Source organism: Meleagris gallopavo, chromosome 2 (assembly GCF_905368555.1).
Source record: "Meleagris gallopavo chromosome 2, MGAL_WU_HG_1.1, whole genome shotgun sequence".
Taxonomy (NCBI): domain Eukaryota; kingdom Metazoa; phylum Chordata; class Aves; order Galliformes; family Phasianidae; genus Meleagris; species Meleagris gallopavo.
This window is the reverse complement of record NC_139405.1, coordinates 38,137,349-38,154,609: the sequence shown is the minus strand read 5'-3', so window position 1 is coordinate 38,154,609 and position 17,261 is coordinate 38,137,349. Positions and strand designations below refer to the sequence as shown.

General features: G+C 38.1%; 1 protein-coding gene across 7 annotated transcripts in view; it reads right to left on the bottom strand.

The window, feature by feature from the left end:
- PCNX2 (pecanex 2) overlaps positions 1–17,261 on the bottom strand; it is a 153,158-nt gene that overhangs the window by 119,073 nt on the left and 16,824 nt on the right. For 6 of the 7 annotated variants that reach the window (XM_085219727.1, XM_085219725.1, XM_085219723.1 and 3 more), the window contains 4 exons: positions 13,188–13,250; positions 11,350–11,497; positions 11,036–11,181; positions 9,683–9,776 (listed from right to left, as the gene is read on the bottom strand). In XM_085219727.1, coding sequence (XP_085075853.1) covers positions 9,683–9,776; positions 11,036–11,181; positions 11,350–11,497; positions 13,188–13,250 — 451 coding nt within the window. The remainder of the gene's footprint in view (positions 1–9,682; positions 9,777–11,035; positions 11,182–11,349; positions 11,498–13,187; positions 13,251–17,261) is intronic. The other variant, XM_085219724.1, reaches the window with a different exon arrangement.

The following is a 17,261-nucleotide window of genomic DNA, read 5'->3' as shown; positions in this document are numbered from 1 at the left end:
GGTCTTCCTACCACCATTACACCTCAGCAGTTTCACTTCTCACCTAAAACGCTTCCCCTGCCGTTTCATTTCATTGTCATAATTAAATCTAACCATGCAGACCTCTTGCTATACGTTCAATCACAACTCGTCTCCACTGCAGAACTGTCAGCACGAACCTTGACCAGATCACCACGTAACCAGGCATTGAGACAAACCCACTGGCTGTGGAAACAGCCTTTTTAAGCAGATGATGGCTTACAGCTACCAGCTGTACCATTAAACAGAATGACTTGAAAACCAGAAAACAACCCAAATTATATAAGAAAATTGAAATACGCAAAAGTGAGAGCAGCATTAAGGCTGAATGATTATGTGACAAACCCAATCAGAGCAAACATGGTAAAACCGAAGAGGCAATCTGCACTTATTTTGGTAAGAAATCAACAGTCTCAAAGAGAATAAAGTTCATTCTGAAAGCATAATTTAACTTCCCTTAATGGCTACTGCTGAGGGGAGTGCAAACTAAAGATGATACTTCTCCTAAATCTGTTCACAATTTGCTACTTATAGAACAAGATTTAGGGAGCTTTTTTGGCATCTGTTTAACTAACAAAGAATAATACCACCCCTAACAACAATAAAGTAGTGGACTCAAGCTTATAGAATGGGAGAGCTGGATGCAGTGATATACCAACATGACAAAAAATGATAAGACCCCCTGTTTTGGAATGGACTACAGAATGAGCAGCAGAACATGTTATGTTCATTAAGTGAGATACTACAAAGAGAAGCTTTGCAGTGCAAGGTTATCAGAGGCACTGCAGGCACTATGAATAGTGCAAGTCACGTGCACTTCTTTACATAGGTGTTGCAGGAATGGGATCCGCTTGGTTCACACTTGCCTCTCTGTATTCATATATACACATATTTAATCTTAATAACAAGCAAGTAACACCGATAATTTGTAAGTCTATTGCATTTCAGAGTAGTACTCCAGTACTCCAGAGAGTAAAGAGAAGTGTACTAACAACATTAAAAAACAGGAAGCACAGACTAGTTAACAACTTGTGGGATGCCTTTTGAGAAAATGCAGTTTTACTGAAATTAATGCCTTGAAAGCACCTACTGCTCCATCATCTCCAGTTTTCTAAATCATTTTCCTGAGGTCTCCACCTGAACCGTGGGGGAGGAGGGGAAGTAACCCTCAAAAATCACAGTGCTTCTGCTGCTCTATTACTAAGCAGGGTGTTGCTGCCATCGTGTGGCTCTCCTCACTCTGTTTTAAAATAGCAAAAGGGGTGGGGAAAAAAAAAAAAAAAAAAAACACCACAAGAAAGGAGTTTTAAGTGGTCATGATAACACAAGTGTTCCTCCTGTACCTAGCAACCCAGCAGAATGCTACTGAGTTGGTAAAGAGTATTTTTTTTTCCCTAAGGAAAATAAGTGGTTATATCAGAATTCAAACATGACCAGTTTCAACCTGCACGTGCTCATGTATATGTTCAAGAAGCATTATACCTAAGCTACCTGGCTCACCTAACACCAAATCTGAGAAGAAGCTAAAAAATATTTGCTTTATCCATATAAAAAGTGCTCAGTTGCAGAACAACACAACCTGCTGAGCAGCCTTCAGAATTCTTCCTCAAAATGAAGTCAGCAGCTATTGCTAGAGCAGAAGGGGGTCACCTTGCTGAGAAATACAGAAAATGATGTTTCAGACACACAGTATTTTCTCATTCTAAAATGGCATTTTGAAATTCTAAAACTAAAAAAAAATAATAATAAAACAACTTAAGTTTACTTTCTCCTATGAGATTTATTCCTCACAAGTTTAGAGACTTTTTCAGTGGTGAAAATACTGGAGTATTAATGGATCTACACAGGAGACATATAGTACTGCTAAGGCATTCAGCTAGATGCCTTCACATAGTACAATGCACTCCCACAGCTTATTCATGGATGTGAATGTAAATCAAGAAAGTTAACTCATTGATTTGAAGCTCTCCTCTTTTGCCCAGGGCCAGAAACACCAGCAGTCCATGGCACTTAATAGCTCTACTGGCAGGTAACTTCAATCATGGGGTTTTTTTTAGTACTTGTGGGACACTGTTTTGCTGCAATTAGCTCTTTTTAACCTATCAGCCTGTCTGATGTTGAAAAAGCCCTTTCTCTCAAAACAAAGAAGAAAAAAAAAAAACACTACAAAAGAGGCAGTTGCTTTTTTCTTAATGGAGTTCTCTACCTATACTGGAAAAGCATTTTAAAAACCAAATGATAATAAAGCTTCTGAGAAGCTTGGGTTTAGAGTCAGTGCTTCATCTAAACAATGAAGCATTCAGAGGACGGACTGCTCACACAGAAGTGCAATACATATACTGGAGCAGATGAACCACATATAACAATAAAACATATAAATACAATTACATACATGAATGAAATTATGTGATTTTATTATATACTATAGTAATTGCATTTGCAATAACAAAACTGATACATTATGAAGAAAGTGGGAGAAGATGATCTTTTAATTATTTTTTAGAAAGGTATACAGCAAGGTAGTTTTAGATACATGCAAGAGATTTCAAATTTTCATTCAGCTCAGCTGTCAAGGCAGGAAGGAGAAACTGTACCTAATATAAAAATGTTTGTTTGTTTTTTTTTTCCCCTCGGAAGTGGCTAAGTCTAATCATTTTGCTCCTGTTCTTTAATGCTCTCAGTTGCACACCATAAATCCATTTCTGTGGCCTTACATATTTATTTTAAACTCTAGTTTATGTTACACATATACAGCACATCAGCCTCCTAAAGCTGACTGTTGCCAGACACAAAGTGATTAACTGCAACAAGAGGTCCACCATGTGAACCTATCAAAGTATGTGAATGAATCAAATACTTCAGCATTACAAAGCAGAATTGCTGTCAGCAAACATCTGGATTGCTCTACATAGACACCAGTTCTATTAACTTCAAAATCAATGCTGGTGTATGATGACATCATCTTGCACAAGCTTGAGAGGTTCAGTATCGTTTTCTTCTCCGGAGTTTAACACAGGAAAGAAGAAAACAGGCACAAACGGCATCCTCAGAAATTGCATTATTTTGAAATAAAATTTAAAAGTGTTTCTGGAAAGAAAAAAATGGCCAAATGCTGCCACAGCTTGTGAGGAGACAACTCCAGTTGACTTTTTGAAAGCTAATACTTCACTTGAGAAAGAAAACTTACCTTTTCTCAAAAAGTAGCTCTTTATTCTGCTTTAGAAAAAAATACCACAAGAACATTTTCCCCTGGAGCTACTCTGTTTTTCAACATAGCAAGCACTGCCAGGTTGGTATGGACATATGGACATCAGGATTTTGCGTGGACCATGCTCTGTATTTTTCAAAGCATAGTTAGCCACAGCACATCTGTTTCTGCACACACACACACACACACACGCACACACACACACACACACACATCTTGGTGCTTAATAGAAACAAACGTAAGGACACACAGCAGAATGCTCAAACACCAACAAAGTCAGTAACCATCATTATCCTACATCGGTACATTCTTCAGTGCTATGCAATAATCTCTTCTTATATTGCTGTACACATCTTTGTTCATTGCATGGGAGTTGAACTAGATGACCTTTAAAGGTCTCTTCCAACTCAAAGGATTCTATGATTCTACCAGATGAATTTTACAGTGCCATCATGCCCACGATCTGCTTCAGGCACTACCACCGAAGCTTTGTGTAGTTCCTTTGTAGATATTCCCAATCAGAAATTTATTTCAAATGACAAAGCAGAAAGAACAGATAATCTGAATGCATAAGCATTAGACCATTTCAAGGGATTTATATGCGAGTACAACTATTCAACAACATTATACTTAATAACATCGTATCATGATATTGGATGTCGTGCCCCAGCTTTCTCCAGCCACAAAGAACAGAATTTTACACACAGTAAAAATTGAGATCATACTTTTGGTAGGAGAAAAGTAAATAGAAATTATTAGTAATATTTTAATAATATATGCTATATATATTATTTTTATTTATCATTATATTGTATATTATTATTTTATATGATATAAATAATAATATATACGAATTGTTATATATTATTTTATATTATATATGAATAATAATATATATACAGTACTATATATACTATAGTATATACTATATATTATTAAATAGTAAAATGTATCATATTAGTGTCTCACATTTAAATTAAGCTTACTTTTTACTGTCTTTGCAACTTAAGTTAGGGAAGTAGATAATGACAGGGTCCTGAGTTCCACCACTGAATTATAAAATATATAAAATATAAAACACCTCACATATTAATCACCAAAAAGAGTATGCAAATATTCAAATTCTGTAGGCTACAGATTCAGACAGTATATTATTTTAGCACTTGGTACTTGGGAGAAAAAACAGCACTAAATTACATGAGTTGAACAGTTTTTCATAGCTGTGAAACCAGAAAAGATAACACACCTATTTATCAACCTCTGACATCCACGTAATTCAGAAAGATAGAATTCTAAGAGCACAGTATTTCAAACATTCATTGAGGAAAGCTACATTACTGAGAGATAATGAATATGGACATATTTCTCTTAATACATACAGATACGTACACAAACACACTAGAGGTTGTCTGACCTTCTGAAAAAGACCTCCAGTACACAAGGACATACAGAAAAGCAGTCAAACGTTTGAAAAACAGATTAGCCTGGTAAAGCAAATATGCATAGAGTATGCAATTGTAGTCTTGCATTATAATTCATGCATTTGGCATTGATATATATCTTATGATACTACTGATTTCTGTAATGGGGACAGATCACACTACTGCTGCAGAAATTATTAACGCTATTACTATGATTACTGTAATTTTAGGAGGTTATATTTTCACTGATACTTATGAGCCACTTCACACGTAACTCCTAGATAACATGATAGCCAGTATTTATCTTTTTGAATGCTTATGAAAACTGCTTCAGTTATTTAATTACAAGAGATATTCAAGGTAGATAACGAAATTCCTTTGAAACATCTGCTCTCTGTCACACAGTAGCAGACAAAAAGGATGCAAAATGACACCTCCTAATCAGTAAGACTAACTCCAACTTGTTTGTAATAGCCCCAAAAACAGGTATAAATCTCTAAAAATGGTTTAATTCGCACATATTTTCACTTCATGTTTTAAAGGATATTATTGCTAATGATTGTGAGTTTTACATTGTATCAGCAGTTCAATGGGAAGAAAACTCTAACTGGTGATTTTAACTGTTTTATATAGGTAAGGTTTCAAACCTAGAAAAAAATGAAGTCAAAAGACAGATTAATCATGCAAAAAAGGAGTTCAGGCTTATACCACGCGTCAGTTTTACACAAGTGAGCATCCTTGTCCTCCTTTGCCATCCCAGAATCCAATCACACACCTAAGCCACATGGTACAGAAATATGAAGGATTCACTGTAAGGAAATAAAGGTTGCTAAAGAACATAATGTAATGGATCAGAAGAAGGTTTTTCAAGTTTCTAAGTCCAAAACAGATCCAAATGGCCTTTTTGTAAGTGGTTTCTAATGTAATTCATGAACTTAGAATACAGTTTGCACTTTCTCTCATGTCAAAGTCTGTCAAAAAGCAACTTATGGCTAGAAGAGAAGTTGGCAAGGTAATGGGGGCATCAAATTTAGAGGCAATTAGCTCTGCAAGGAATCCATTCCAGTGATCGTTGGCAAGAGGTGCTTCTGGCAAGACAACAGTCAGAAATGGGGTCAGGGTAATTACATGGACAGTAATTGGGCAATTGATTAGTTACCTGCCCATGTTTAAGTAATTTACCAAATACAGCAACAAGAATCCCCTGCCAAAGTGAGGTTTAAGATGGGAAAAACGTATCTGTTCTTTCTGTGTGTGCGCGCGCACAATCATTACAGTGTAAAGACTACCTTAAAATGTAACTATCAAAATTTTTTAAAAGCTGGATTAGTGAGAGATTTTGGTGAGACACAAATAGGAAACTAATTTGAAATGATTCTAATTCACAAAATATCATTTTAGAAATGATTAAGACGACTTCATCCATGTTTAAGAAGCTCTGAAAGCTTCCAGGACAAGGACTGCTGGTAAAGGTAATGACTTCTATTAGTCCAACTACTACAATATCTAATGGAATACATATTAACCCTGACAAGTTAGAGAATACTCTAAAGATCATATCACTACAGAATAGAGCCAAAAAGAAGCGATGACAGCGCTTGAAATCAGCCAGTTCCTTCTAACAATATTGTTTCCAATGTCAAGGAGCCTCTGCAGAAAGCATGCCTTAGTCCTTCAAACTCAGACATCTGCTTTGTGTGGCATCTTTTAATCCGTTTTTATTCTTTCAGGTTGTCCATCTAGCCCTTAAACTCCAAGAAAGGGCAAGAAGCACACAAAAGTAAAAAACCATAACACCAAACCAAAAGTTCTGTGAGAAAGAGGCAATGTTAAGACTTTGCATTAGTTGTGATAAATGCATTTCAGAAAGAGGATCAGATTAATATGTTCACAGGCCACAGAAATACTACTCTGATTTCAATTCCTACTAATTGCTGTTGTGGAATGCCATATTGGTTAAGATTTTACTGCTGGAGCAGATAATAGTGTAGGATTCAGTAGACAGAGACAGTTATAATTTGAATTTAAGATTGTTAATCATTAGTTAGTCTGCCTCAAGGCTTTATTTAATGGCTTCTTTCAAGTAATATTTAAATACTTCATAGACTTAAATACTTTATCCAGATTTGTTTGACTTATTCAAAAGGTATTTACCTTTGGCCAATTCACATGCCACTTAAATTATCCTGGACCAACCAGTTCATACTCCCTAATAAAAACCCCTTTCTGAATTGCACTGCTACCCAAAAAGTGCCACAGTCCAGTGCGTGCTGGCACCTCTGCTCTTCTGCTTCTACCAACAGCCCCAGAGCCTCTTGCCACCACCTGGCTTGGGCCAACATCTCCAAGTCTTCTCAAAGAGAAGCATCAGGACACAGCCCACAAACATCTGGGCTTTACTGGCTCAACTCAGTTTAATGTTTTTGCTTTAGGAGAAACTTCATCTAAGTACTAGAGACAGAGCATGATGGGTGAAAAATGTTTTAAAAGCTTATACTCGTCTACTGCAGATCTACGTTATTTATTTTCTTCATAAGCTTCTGAAATCTGGGCTCTCTGAGATCAGAACTCTATTTCTGCTATTCAGTGAAGATGCAACCCTCTTATATCCAGGCATTAATTTTTCCCACATCCTCTGAGCTCATAAGATTGAATTTGGATGACTTGCATACACAAATCTTTTTATACTCATGTAAAAGCACTGTCAGAGTTATTGTCCTGTCTTTAGTTAACTTTCTGATAGGTCTGGAGATAAGTTAAGGACATGACAGAGTTGTGTTTCATAACAGTAGCACCTCCTGTTGGTACAGACTTCTTGCACAACACAATGAACAATGTGATAGGCAAGCACATGGGGTATGTAAGTTATCCAATGAAGTCCTCCTATCCTTCACAATGACAGCTCAAGGCATGACTTGCTACTGATTTGGGCAATGTGTATTATCACTTTAACTTACCAAATATCTCTGTCAAAGCAGAGCTACCCTTGAGTGAGTAATTTCTCTGGAGAACTCTCCACAGAGACATAAAGAGACTGTAACTGAAGCAAATGCTGATTATGCCTTGTGCTTTGTTTTATTCGGTATACTTGCCTTTTTCTTCTATAATCAAAATAACTAAATGAGAACTGCGACTATTTGGCTTACTTTTAACTATGGACAAGAAACTAACTTGACATTAAGTGCTGTGCATGCCTGCTGGTGGAGATAGGAGCGAATGGGGAAGGAGAGATGCCTCATTCCAGAACTGTTTTTAAAGAAGATAAGAGTTTTCCTCTATTTTTACTAGGCTATAGACATTCAGGATCATTTAAATGCAAGCTTACTTGATGGTGAACAACTGAAGAGAAAATGAAAACCCTCTCCTTCCCAAGCTACCCTTCAATCTATGCACTGATGCTAGGAACTGCCAGTTGAACAGCAAATGTAATCTCTCTGATCTAAAGATACTACAAACTGCTCTTGCAAATCTCAGCTTTGGGCACGCTTTATGTTTCCTGGTCCTCCTTCCTAGTTTTTCTTGAAAATTTCTGCTTTGTACTTTCCTTTATTACTCTTCTGTTCTTGGAAAAGCTTTTGTGTTTTGCATTTCTATTCCTATACAAAAACAGTAAAGCAGAGGGAAGACACTGATCTTTGCTGTTTTGTTCTGTACAGTCTGACAGAACTACTATATTCCAAGATTTCCAACAAAGGTACTGATCTAAGTTAAACGGACGTAAATGGCTGCAGAGAACATTTGAACTTGCTTTTACCAACAACACTTAACAGACTCCTTTACATATAGCTCACATTTCTAGAGGTCTGCAAACCACAAACTAAAGATCTGCATTTAATGTAGTACAGCAAGACATAGATGCAAGATCACAGATGACATAGATGTTCACAGATGGACAGATTTAGGAGGATTGCATATTAGAGAAGGAACATTGTCCTTTATTAATAAAAACAGGTTAACGGAAAGCTGTCAGGAGACCTAAAACTATTTATGCATTTAAGACAGATTCAGTTCACAGTTACACAAAGGGGATGGGGATAGGAGGGCATTATTCTGTACTAAGTGGGGAGGGGCAGGGGGAGGAAGTTGTAGGAGTTACATAACTCCTAACCAAGATGTTTGATTGAAACTAGACTCTACCATGGGTTGTTTTCCCTTTCTGCCTGAAGAAACATAAACATTTCTATTACAGATGAAGTCAGATATTTTTTTCCTCATCCTCTGAAAATAAAGAGTATTATTCTCATGCATCTCATAACAGCATTTTATCTATAATGCTAGCACATTCTTAACATATTCCTGAGGTTTTCAAAAGTCTCCATTGAAAGCCAAAAACCTTAAGAACAATATTTACTATTAATACAATGAACCCTCTCATCCCCTCACTCTTACAAATGCTCTATAACAATATGAAAAACATATAATTCAATAATAATACTTATAATTCATTAAAATTCTTTTTATAAACATGCATAACAAATCACATCAGACAGCAGAAACCACAGTAGCGAGCCTGGGATTTGTGCAATCACTCTGAAAAGACCTTAGGAAAGAAAATTGTTCAGATCCCTTTTTCAGAGTGGCAAATTACTGTTAGACATTCCATGAAAGTTGAACAGCTCTGCTGCTTGAATTGAGAGGAAATGGTGTCAGTAGCTGATGCTGATAGGACCCAACAGGTAAGGGAAATGAGTAAAACAATGAGGCTGAGTGAATATCTGGTAACAGTCTCACTTACTTTATTTTATTCACAAATCTCACTTATATCGCCACACTTGACTTTGGCTATTCCCAGAAAGTAATGGAAATCACACAGGCTAGTTCTAGTTTTCATTTTCACTTTTCCACAATATTCAATATTCTTACAAAGCAATTGCTGTTCTATTACAGAATAAAAATGCATACTTTGACATCTCTAGAATAGGTTAATACATTTATTCTCCAGTGTTCTTCCTTCACGCAGATCTTTCAAATCTACACTCTGCTTCATAGCTTCCAGCAATGAAAACTCAGTTTCTAAAAATAAGGGTTTACTTACTGAGCATTTGAAATACAATCACAGTTTGATAGTTGATGTCGAAAATTTCCTTCCTTCTGACAGCCAGCCTTTAAATAACAGGATCTAATTTCCCCTTCAGAAAAAAAAAATATATATTCATATAAAAGAAGTCAGTTACACGATATGATCATTTGTTTTGCAAACAAATTTATAAAAAAAAAATTAGGCACATGTATAAATATATATCAGGTTTTAGTTTGCAAACTAAAGTTCAGAGAGCAAATTAACATTCAAAAAAACTGAAAAATTTACAGAAAACGAGACAAATACAAGTGAAATTTTGACCTCTTCTTCATAATTAAGCGTAAGAATCCACGATAGCAAAGAGAAACCAAATCAAAACAGCATCCATAGAAACACATTCATAAGAGGCTTACGGACAACGCTGTCATTTAAATGCATGTAAGGTAAATGGAAAGACCATCTATTAATATAAACTCACTGTAGAACAAATCTTTTCTTTTTGCTCAGGAAGGTGAGGTGAAAAGGTAAAAACAGTGAAAAATTCTGCTAAAACCAAAGGCACTGCACTCCCCTTTTGCTCAACAGGAAGAAATGAAGAGACCCTGTTAAACTCAAGCCTGAGGCCATGCTTTTTCGCCGCTCTCAGCCTCACTGCACACAAGGAACTGTAGGGCTGTGAGCAAGGCCAGGAGGAATCAGCAGAAAAACAAAACAAGGCTGGGATTAGGATCCCAGCTGCCACAAATACTCATTCGCACTGGTTTTGAAGGCAGCTTTAAGGGAAAGTGTGGTGGCTGCAATTCAAAGGTGCTGGCCAGGACCTCACAGGGCTCCATGCAGAGTTCAAACAAACCACCACCATGCATGTTACAGCTTCAATCTCTAGTAATAGCTGTGGAGCAATTCTGCTCCAAGCTTAAGACCACTCCTCTATTTAATTCACTTGAAAGAGGAGGCAGATCAGGACTCTGAACAAAAGTAATCACAATATCATCAGAGAGATTTCAGCCTGAGCCAGCACCAACTCAAACTCAGCTGGAAAAGACAACAGTAAAGAGAAGAAAGGTTTTGTTCTCCCCTCCCAGCACAAAGGCTTTGTTTTTGCAGTTCTTGAGGATGACATTTGGAAGATAAACTTCTGGTATGTATGGCAGTGTAGAGACTTCACATCTGTGTGGTTGCATTTTAAACACCCTAGTTATTGCTAATCTGATAGTGCATTTACTGATATGACTAAGCCATCTTCTTTTACACACGGAAAACATGCAATCCATAACAGGCAAGATGAAAAGCATCCTCTTAGGAAGACTAAAATTTTCTACAGAAATTTCTTCACACATTACAATTATTCCACCTATAGAAACTCACCATTTTCATCTATGAACACATGCATTGCATCCACGGATAGCTCATCTTGTACAGACGCCTCAGGTCCACTTATTACTTGCAAGACAGAACTGTCTTGCTGAGAAGTTACTCGGTAGATTATCTGCCTTTGCCTGTTGCCCTGGTAACTTGACACAAAAATGTTTCAAAACTACTATGAGGAACTTTTTTCTTGTTCTCAATAAAACAGAAAGAAGGAGAGGTTAATTAAAAGTTTATGTCATTTCTACTCAATGAAACAAAACAGATTACATCATATCTTTGAAGTACAAAATTGTAAAGTAAACTGGCCTTACAGTGCTGTAAATTTGGCAGACTCTGGTAGTACTGGACTAGTACTAGCACGATCTTGGCTTTGTACATCTGATCTTTCCTGCTTAGGAAGTTGCTCACGGTGCTTTTCTGTTCCCATCACTTCTTCTTTTCTCTCTGTTGTCTGACTATCTGGAAAACAGGGCAGTGAAGTAGTGACAGTCTCCACAGATGACTGTCAGGAGTGTTGCTCATTACAACTGCACAGAAATATCTTAAGGAAAAGCTAAAACAACAGCAAACGCTAGTTTTAGAAAAACATTAATATGACTTATATAATATTGCTTAAACAACTTACAGAGAATTTTGGATGAGGAGATATTCTGACCTGATAAGCAAACGCACTGTTTCAAGAAAAGGCTGCATGATACAAAGGACAAATGAGTGAGAATTTCTGCTTTCCTTCTCCTCTTATTCCAAAGGAAGTAATCTTCCCTTACCCATAACAGTAAGAGTCTGCCTTCTTGAGAACTACAACTTGTTTCCCAGCTATGCATACTGACAGCAGAAAAGCAGCAGCACTGCCTCACATTCTTTTACACTCACTCCTTTCTACAAAAAGAAGGGAAGCATCTTCAAAGGAATTAAAGCTGGAATTTGCAATGGAAACTACATAGCTACTCAACTTCTCTTCCTTACCAGTCACACTCCTGATGCAGTACAGAGAAAAACAAGCTAAATGATTTCACAGAAGCTTTCCCTACGTTTGGAAAACACTGAACCATAGATTTTTAAAAAACACACACACACACAATGGATTTGTCCTGTTTCTACTACACTGAATATGCCAATTTATATCACCCCTATAAGTGATATAATATATAAAATTTATTTCTATATATAAAAAAATTTCAAGTGATGGTCTCTTTTAGTTACTTATGCTCACGCTGAACAGCAAAACGTTTTGCTGTTCATCACTGCAGGATTTTAAAGTGCAACAAATGTTGGTTTCATCACCATCATAAGTTGACACACAACTAAATATTTAAGAAAGAAAATGTTGTGCTGCTAGAGATGCTGCAGTGTGTCCTGTAGCTTCTCACTGCACAATCATAGAATCCCTTCTCTCTGGAGATAATGCCTACTCAATTGTTTTTATTAAGAAAAGTAAAATCCAGAAGAATAAGAACAACTTTAACTGTACCATCACACTGACCCCAGCAGGTCTTGGCCCTTAATGAAAAGACAGCAGGCAGCATCAAATGTGAAGAACCTCAACAGGGTCACAGACCACAATCACAAGCCTAACCAGATAGGGCAGAATGAGCAGTAGAAATAAAGACACCACATAACTCTTGCTTGAAACAGCAGCTCCTTTGGCTCCTGCTGAAAAATTCTTAAAATGTCATTAGAACACTGAAAATGTTTCAGGTCTTGTATCTCTTCATGGAGCACAAGGGATTTTGGCTTCTTGTGCAGTATAGTGAGTATAAGCCTGGTTTAGGGAAAAGCTTTGTGTCTATTATACAGGGAGACAAACTTCAATACGTTTTGCAGACCTACTTTCTCTTATTAAAAAAAAAGCAAATAACAAAAAAAGAAACAGATTGGTGGGCTTTTCTTTCTTTCTATTCAAAGATTTTAACATTGTCTTAAGCAAAAACAGTATCTTATTTAACCATGAATTACTGAAGCATCCTCTAAATCATGCAACTACCAGAAGCCATAGACATCTCATCAAAATCATCTTGCCAAAGGTTTGGGCTGTTCAAGCATTAATAACTGATAGAGATCAGAAATTGTGGTTTTAAAATCTAATTGGTCTCACATTGCCCAAAACTGGCTCTAGGGTTGAAACAAAAAGATTTTTTAATTTGATTACCTGGTGGTTTCGGAAAATGTCTCTCTTCCCCATTCCAAACCACAAACCATTCAGACTTTTTTCCTGCAGTAGTAAAGAGTCATGATAATAAAAACATAAACAGTCCTCCTTCTTACAGGCTTTATATGCCAATCAGTCAACACCTCAGTAATGAGTACTTCCAGCCCTGGACAGATAGGCCCTATGGGTTTGTGCCTAGTTTTCATAAGCACTCATTTCTTCCAAATGAATTACACCTTCAGAATTTAAACAGAGATAGGGGTGTCTAGACAAGGAGTGTCCTGCTAGGGTGCGTAACAAGCTCCACATCACCAAAATGCTTTCTGGCAAAGCTTAACATTAAGCTAGCAGGAGAAATACCATGACCAAAAGAAGAGTAAAAGCGTAACACACAGCACAGCTGCACATTCACTATAGAGTTTGGCAAGACGTGGAGCCAGCAGCACTGCTCCACTGCTCTGGTGTACTTGTAGCTGGACCAGCAGAAGCCCCAGCCACAGGCTTGGGCTCCGCAAACAACACACCACATCTCAAGTACCAAGATCCATCGCTGTGGTACTGCATGCAGATCTGGGCACCATAGTAAAAAAGAACACACAACTACTAGAGAGTGTCCAAAGGAAGGCTGCAAAGATGGTGAAAGATCTGTAGGGCAGGTAGCATTGAGGAGTCCCCTGGGTGTGCCCAGCGCAGAGCAGAGGAGCTGAGGGGAGGCCTGATGGCGGCTGCAGCTCCTCTCAGGGAGCGGAGGGGCAGCACTGAGCTCTGCTCTGTGTGACAGCGACAGGGCCCGAGGGAACGGCATGGAGCTGTGTCAGGGGAGGGCAGTGGGGGTTGGGGACAGGTGCTGCACCAGAGGGTGGTGGGCATGGAATGCGCTGCACAGGGCTGTGGGCACGGCCCCGAGTGCTGCAGTTCAGGAAAATTTGGACATCGCTCTCAGACACAGATTTGGGGTGGTGCTGTGTGGAACCAGGAGTTGGGTTCAACGACTCTTGTGGGCTTCTTCCAGCTCAGGATATTCTACGATTCTATAGCTACATGATGCCTGTGGAAGGATGGTGTAGAAGAGTCCTGCACAAATACCAATACAGGTCTGTATGCCTGTTTTATATTTTGGTTGAACATAACATGTATTCTGTTAAAATCCTTGCCAAGATCACTGGGAAGAGTCTGACAGCTTTACAGCTTAAAGGGTACAGCCTTCGTAAAAATAGTTATCAAAATAAAACAACAGTTTAAATTTTTAGTCTCTGTTTTTTTTTAATATGTTTTTAGCATATTTTTATCATTTTGTGCCCTTTCTCCTGTCTCCTAGATGTTTTTCCTTTGTCTTTTACTCACATATCCCCATTCCAATCTCCACAACTCAATCTTGCAAGTTAAAATGCCATTGTTGTCATAATTTCAAACACCATCTGTTTTGAAATCTGGTCAAGCAGAATTAAGCTAATTAAGCCCAAGCCTCTTCTGTTCTTTAATTGCTGTTGCAGAATCTACTTCTTCCCACAACACTAAGCTCCAAAATAGAAAGCTTCACTTTGAACTGCACTTGTTGCCTGCTTGGTTGCAGAAATAACTAACTTCAAATCACTCTATGCTCTTGTCAGTACTCAGAATGAAATAGCTCTCTGACTAATGATATCTCCCCTTCATATCTGTGGATAACATATTATAGACTAAAACCAGACAATTTAATCAACATTCCCAAACCTTCCTTCATCCTTTCTGCTTTAGAAGAACCTTGCACGTGTCCAACCTGCTAGGTTTACATTTTTGTTGCCCTTTCCTACATTGTATTAAAAAAAAACATTTTAAAAAGTAGTTTTGTTACTTCTATACATCGACTATATTATATACTTTATACGCAGCCCAAGACAATTCCTCAGAGCAGCCCAAGCAAGTAAAAATGCTGGATACCCATAAAGCTTATGTACTTTATCCACAATTTACATTTGCCTACTATGCTAGAAATACATTTAAAACAAAAAAACAACAACAAAAACACAGTAGTAAAGCTGGTTGCCCCCAAACATCAGCAGTGGTCAGTAAATCTGATGCAGTCCACAAATTGCTATAAAGGTTTGCCACAGGCAGTGAAGAAACACATAAGATTATCCATTAATCAGGATTACCACATTAATACTGAAGCAGTAGGAAAAACTACTGGTACTTGCTGTGCCTGTTACAGGACAGGGAAACTTAAGCACAGAAGTGACTTGCTCACAATAATCACCAAGGCCAAAACAGAGATGGGAATAAAACCATGGTTTTTGAGGTCTCAGGTAAGTAATCTAATCATTAAAGCTAACAATGTCAGAATGCCAACCTCTGAAATAGCTTCATAATTTCTTTACAGGTGTCAGCCTTGCCCTTGAACACACTAACATCACTTAAAAAGTCTGAAATTTTTAGGTTACAGCCTATGAAGCCTGTTTACAGCCTAAGCATCACACTGAGCAAAGTGAGTTCTGCACCACCCCCCAGCCTCCATTCAAAGGGGCTTCATGTTCCAGGTGCCTCCTGCCCCAGCCTCACACTTCAGCTGCTGCTGGGACTGGTGGCTCGATGCAGAAGATCACTCTGCCTCATGATTCTACGGCAGGCTGTAGCTCTCTTTCTTACACGTAGGGGGAAAAACTAAGTCATCTAAAAATATCCACTTAAGTACATCTTAGTTTTTTTATAGAGCAGTGTAATTGCTAGGGATCCAAAAGAACTAACTGAAGGTTGTGGTTTCTGCATTGACCAGGATAATGAGTGCCTTTTCTAAAAAGAGCCTGAAAAACATCTCAATTCAGGCCATACAGTCCCTGTTCAGGTTCTGCCATGCGGGTTCCCACCACTCCCACAGCTGGCTTTGTCCCCTGGTGATAACACCGTCTGCTCCAGATTTCAAGTCACTTGTGGCAGAGGGGACATGGGCCCTTATCCTGTAGAGATCAGGTGTGCAGCTGCTCTTTTTCTGCTCCCCAGCATGGCAGAAGGACCCAAAGCAGACCATAAGCCCAGTTTTCCCTACACAATACAAAGGATACAGAAAATTTGCAGTTGCCCTTCCATAGGCTTTCATTATGAGGGCGGTGAAAAATTGATTCAGAACTGGAAGGACAGTGGTCCAGAAATCATTTTTAGCAACAGTGGCAGTGGTACTTTCTCACAACATAGAAGAGATAAAATGTCAACAGAACAAGCAACAGCTCTTAAAAGCTGGCTTCTTTACATCCTGTATTTAACACATTAAATCTGGCATCCCTGCTAGTGTTAAGAATGCTTTTATTTTCTTGTTCTGTATTTTACAGAGCTGCCTACTGGCAAAGGGTTTGCTGGGTGAAGATGATGCAACTTCTGTTTCCACACAATTCACAAGTGTGTGGAGGGTGCACACATCAAACAAAGAACCATCTACAACATTCACATGCTCACTTTCAAGACTGTTCTGATTCACAAGTTTCCCTACCTTCTCCAAATTATGCAAAACATCAGCCTTCTTCCACACAGCTCCAAATACACAGCCTTCCAGGAACTTGCCAAGTTTCTCACATTTCCCAGTAAACACCTTTGTGAGGTGCATTTCATGCTCCCTTGGACTAGACATCTGTTATTATCTTCTGCCAATTAAGTGGTTTGCAAGGTCAAAAGAATAAAGAAATAAAAAGACAACCTCCTCCCTCAAAACAATGGGTGCATAGCTTTGCCTTGCTCTATATTGCCTCCCCTCCATTACATTTTTTTTTAAACAACCACTTTAAAGCGGGAATAAATGTTTATTCAGATCTGCTTTAAAATGCTCTTTTGTTAAAAGCACATTTGTAATTGCAAGGCTATAAACAAATTAGAGGCTTTCTCATTCCTAAAATCAAATCTTACTGCGGGGAAGCTGCCAGTAATGACAGTAATTTATTTTTGCAAAGAGCACATTCTGACTAAGCAAGAAAATAAATAAAGCCTACTTGCTGTAAACAGCAACTGTCTTTGAACTACATCTCCCCATCTTAAGAAGTTTGGACTGAGTAGCCTTTTTCCCACAGCATCAACACAAGGTCTGCAGACACCACATGGTGACAGAAGCCA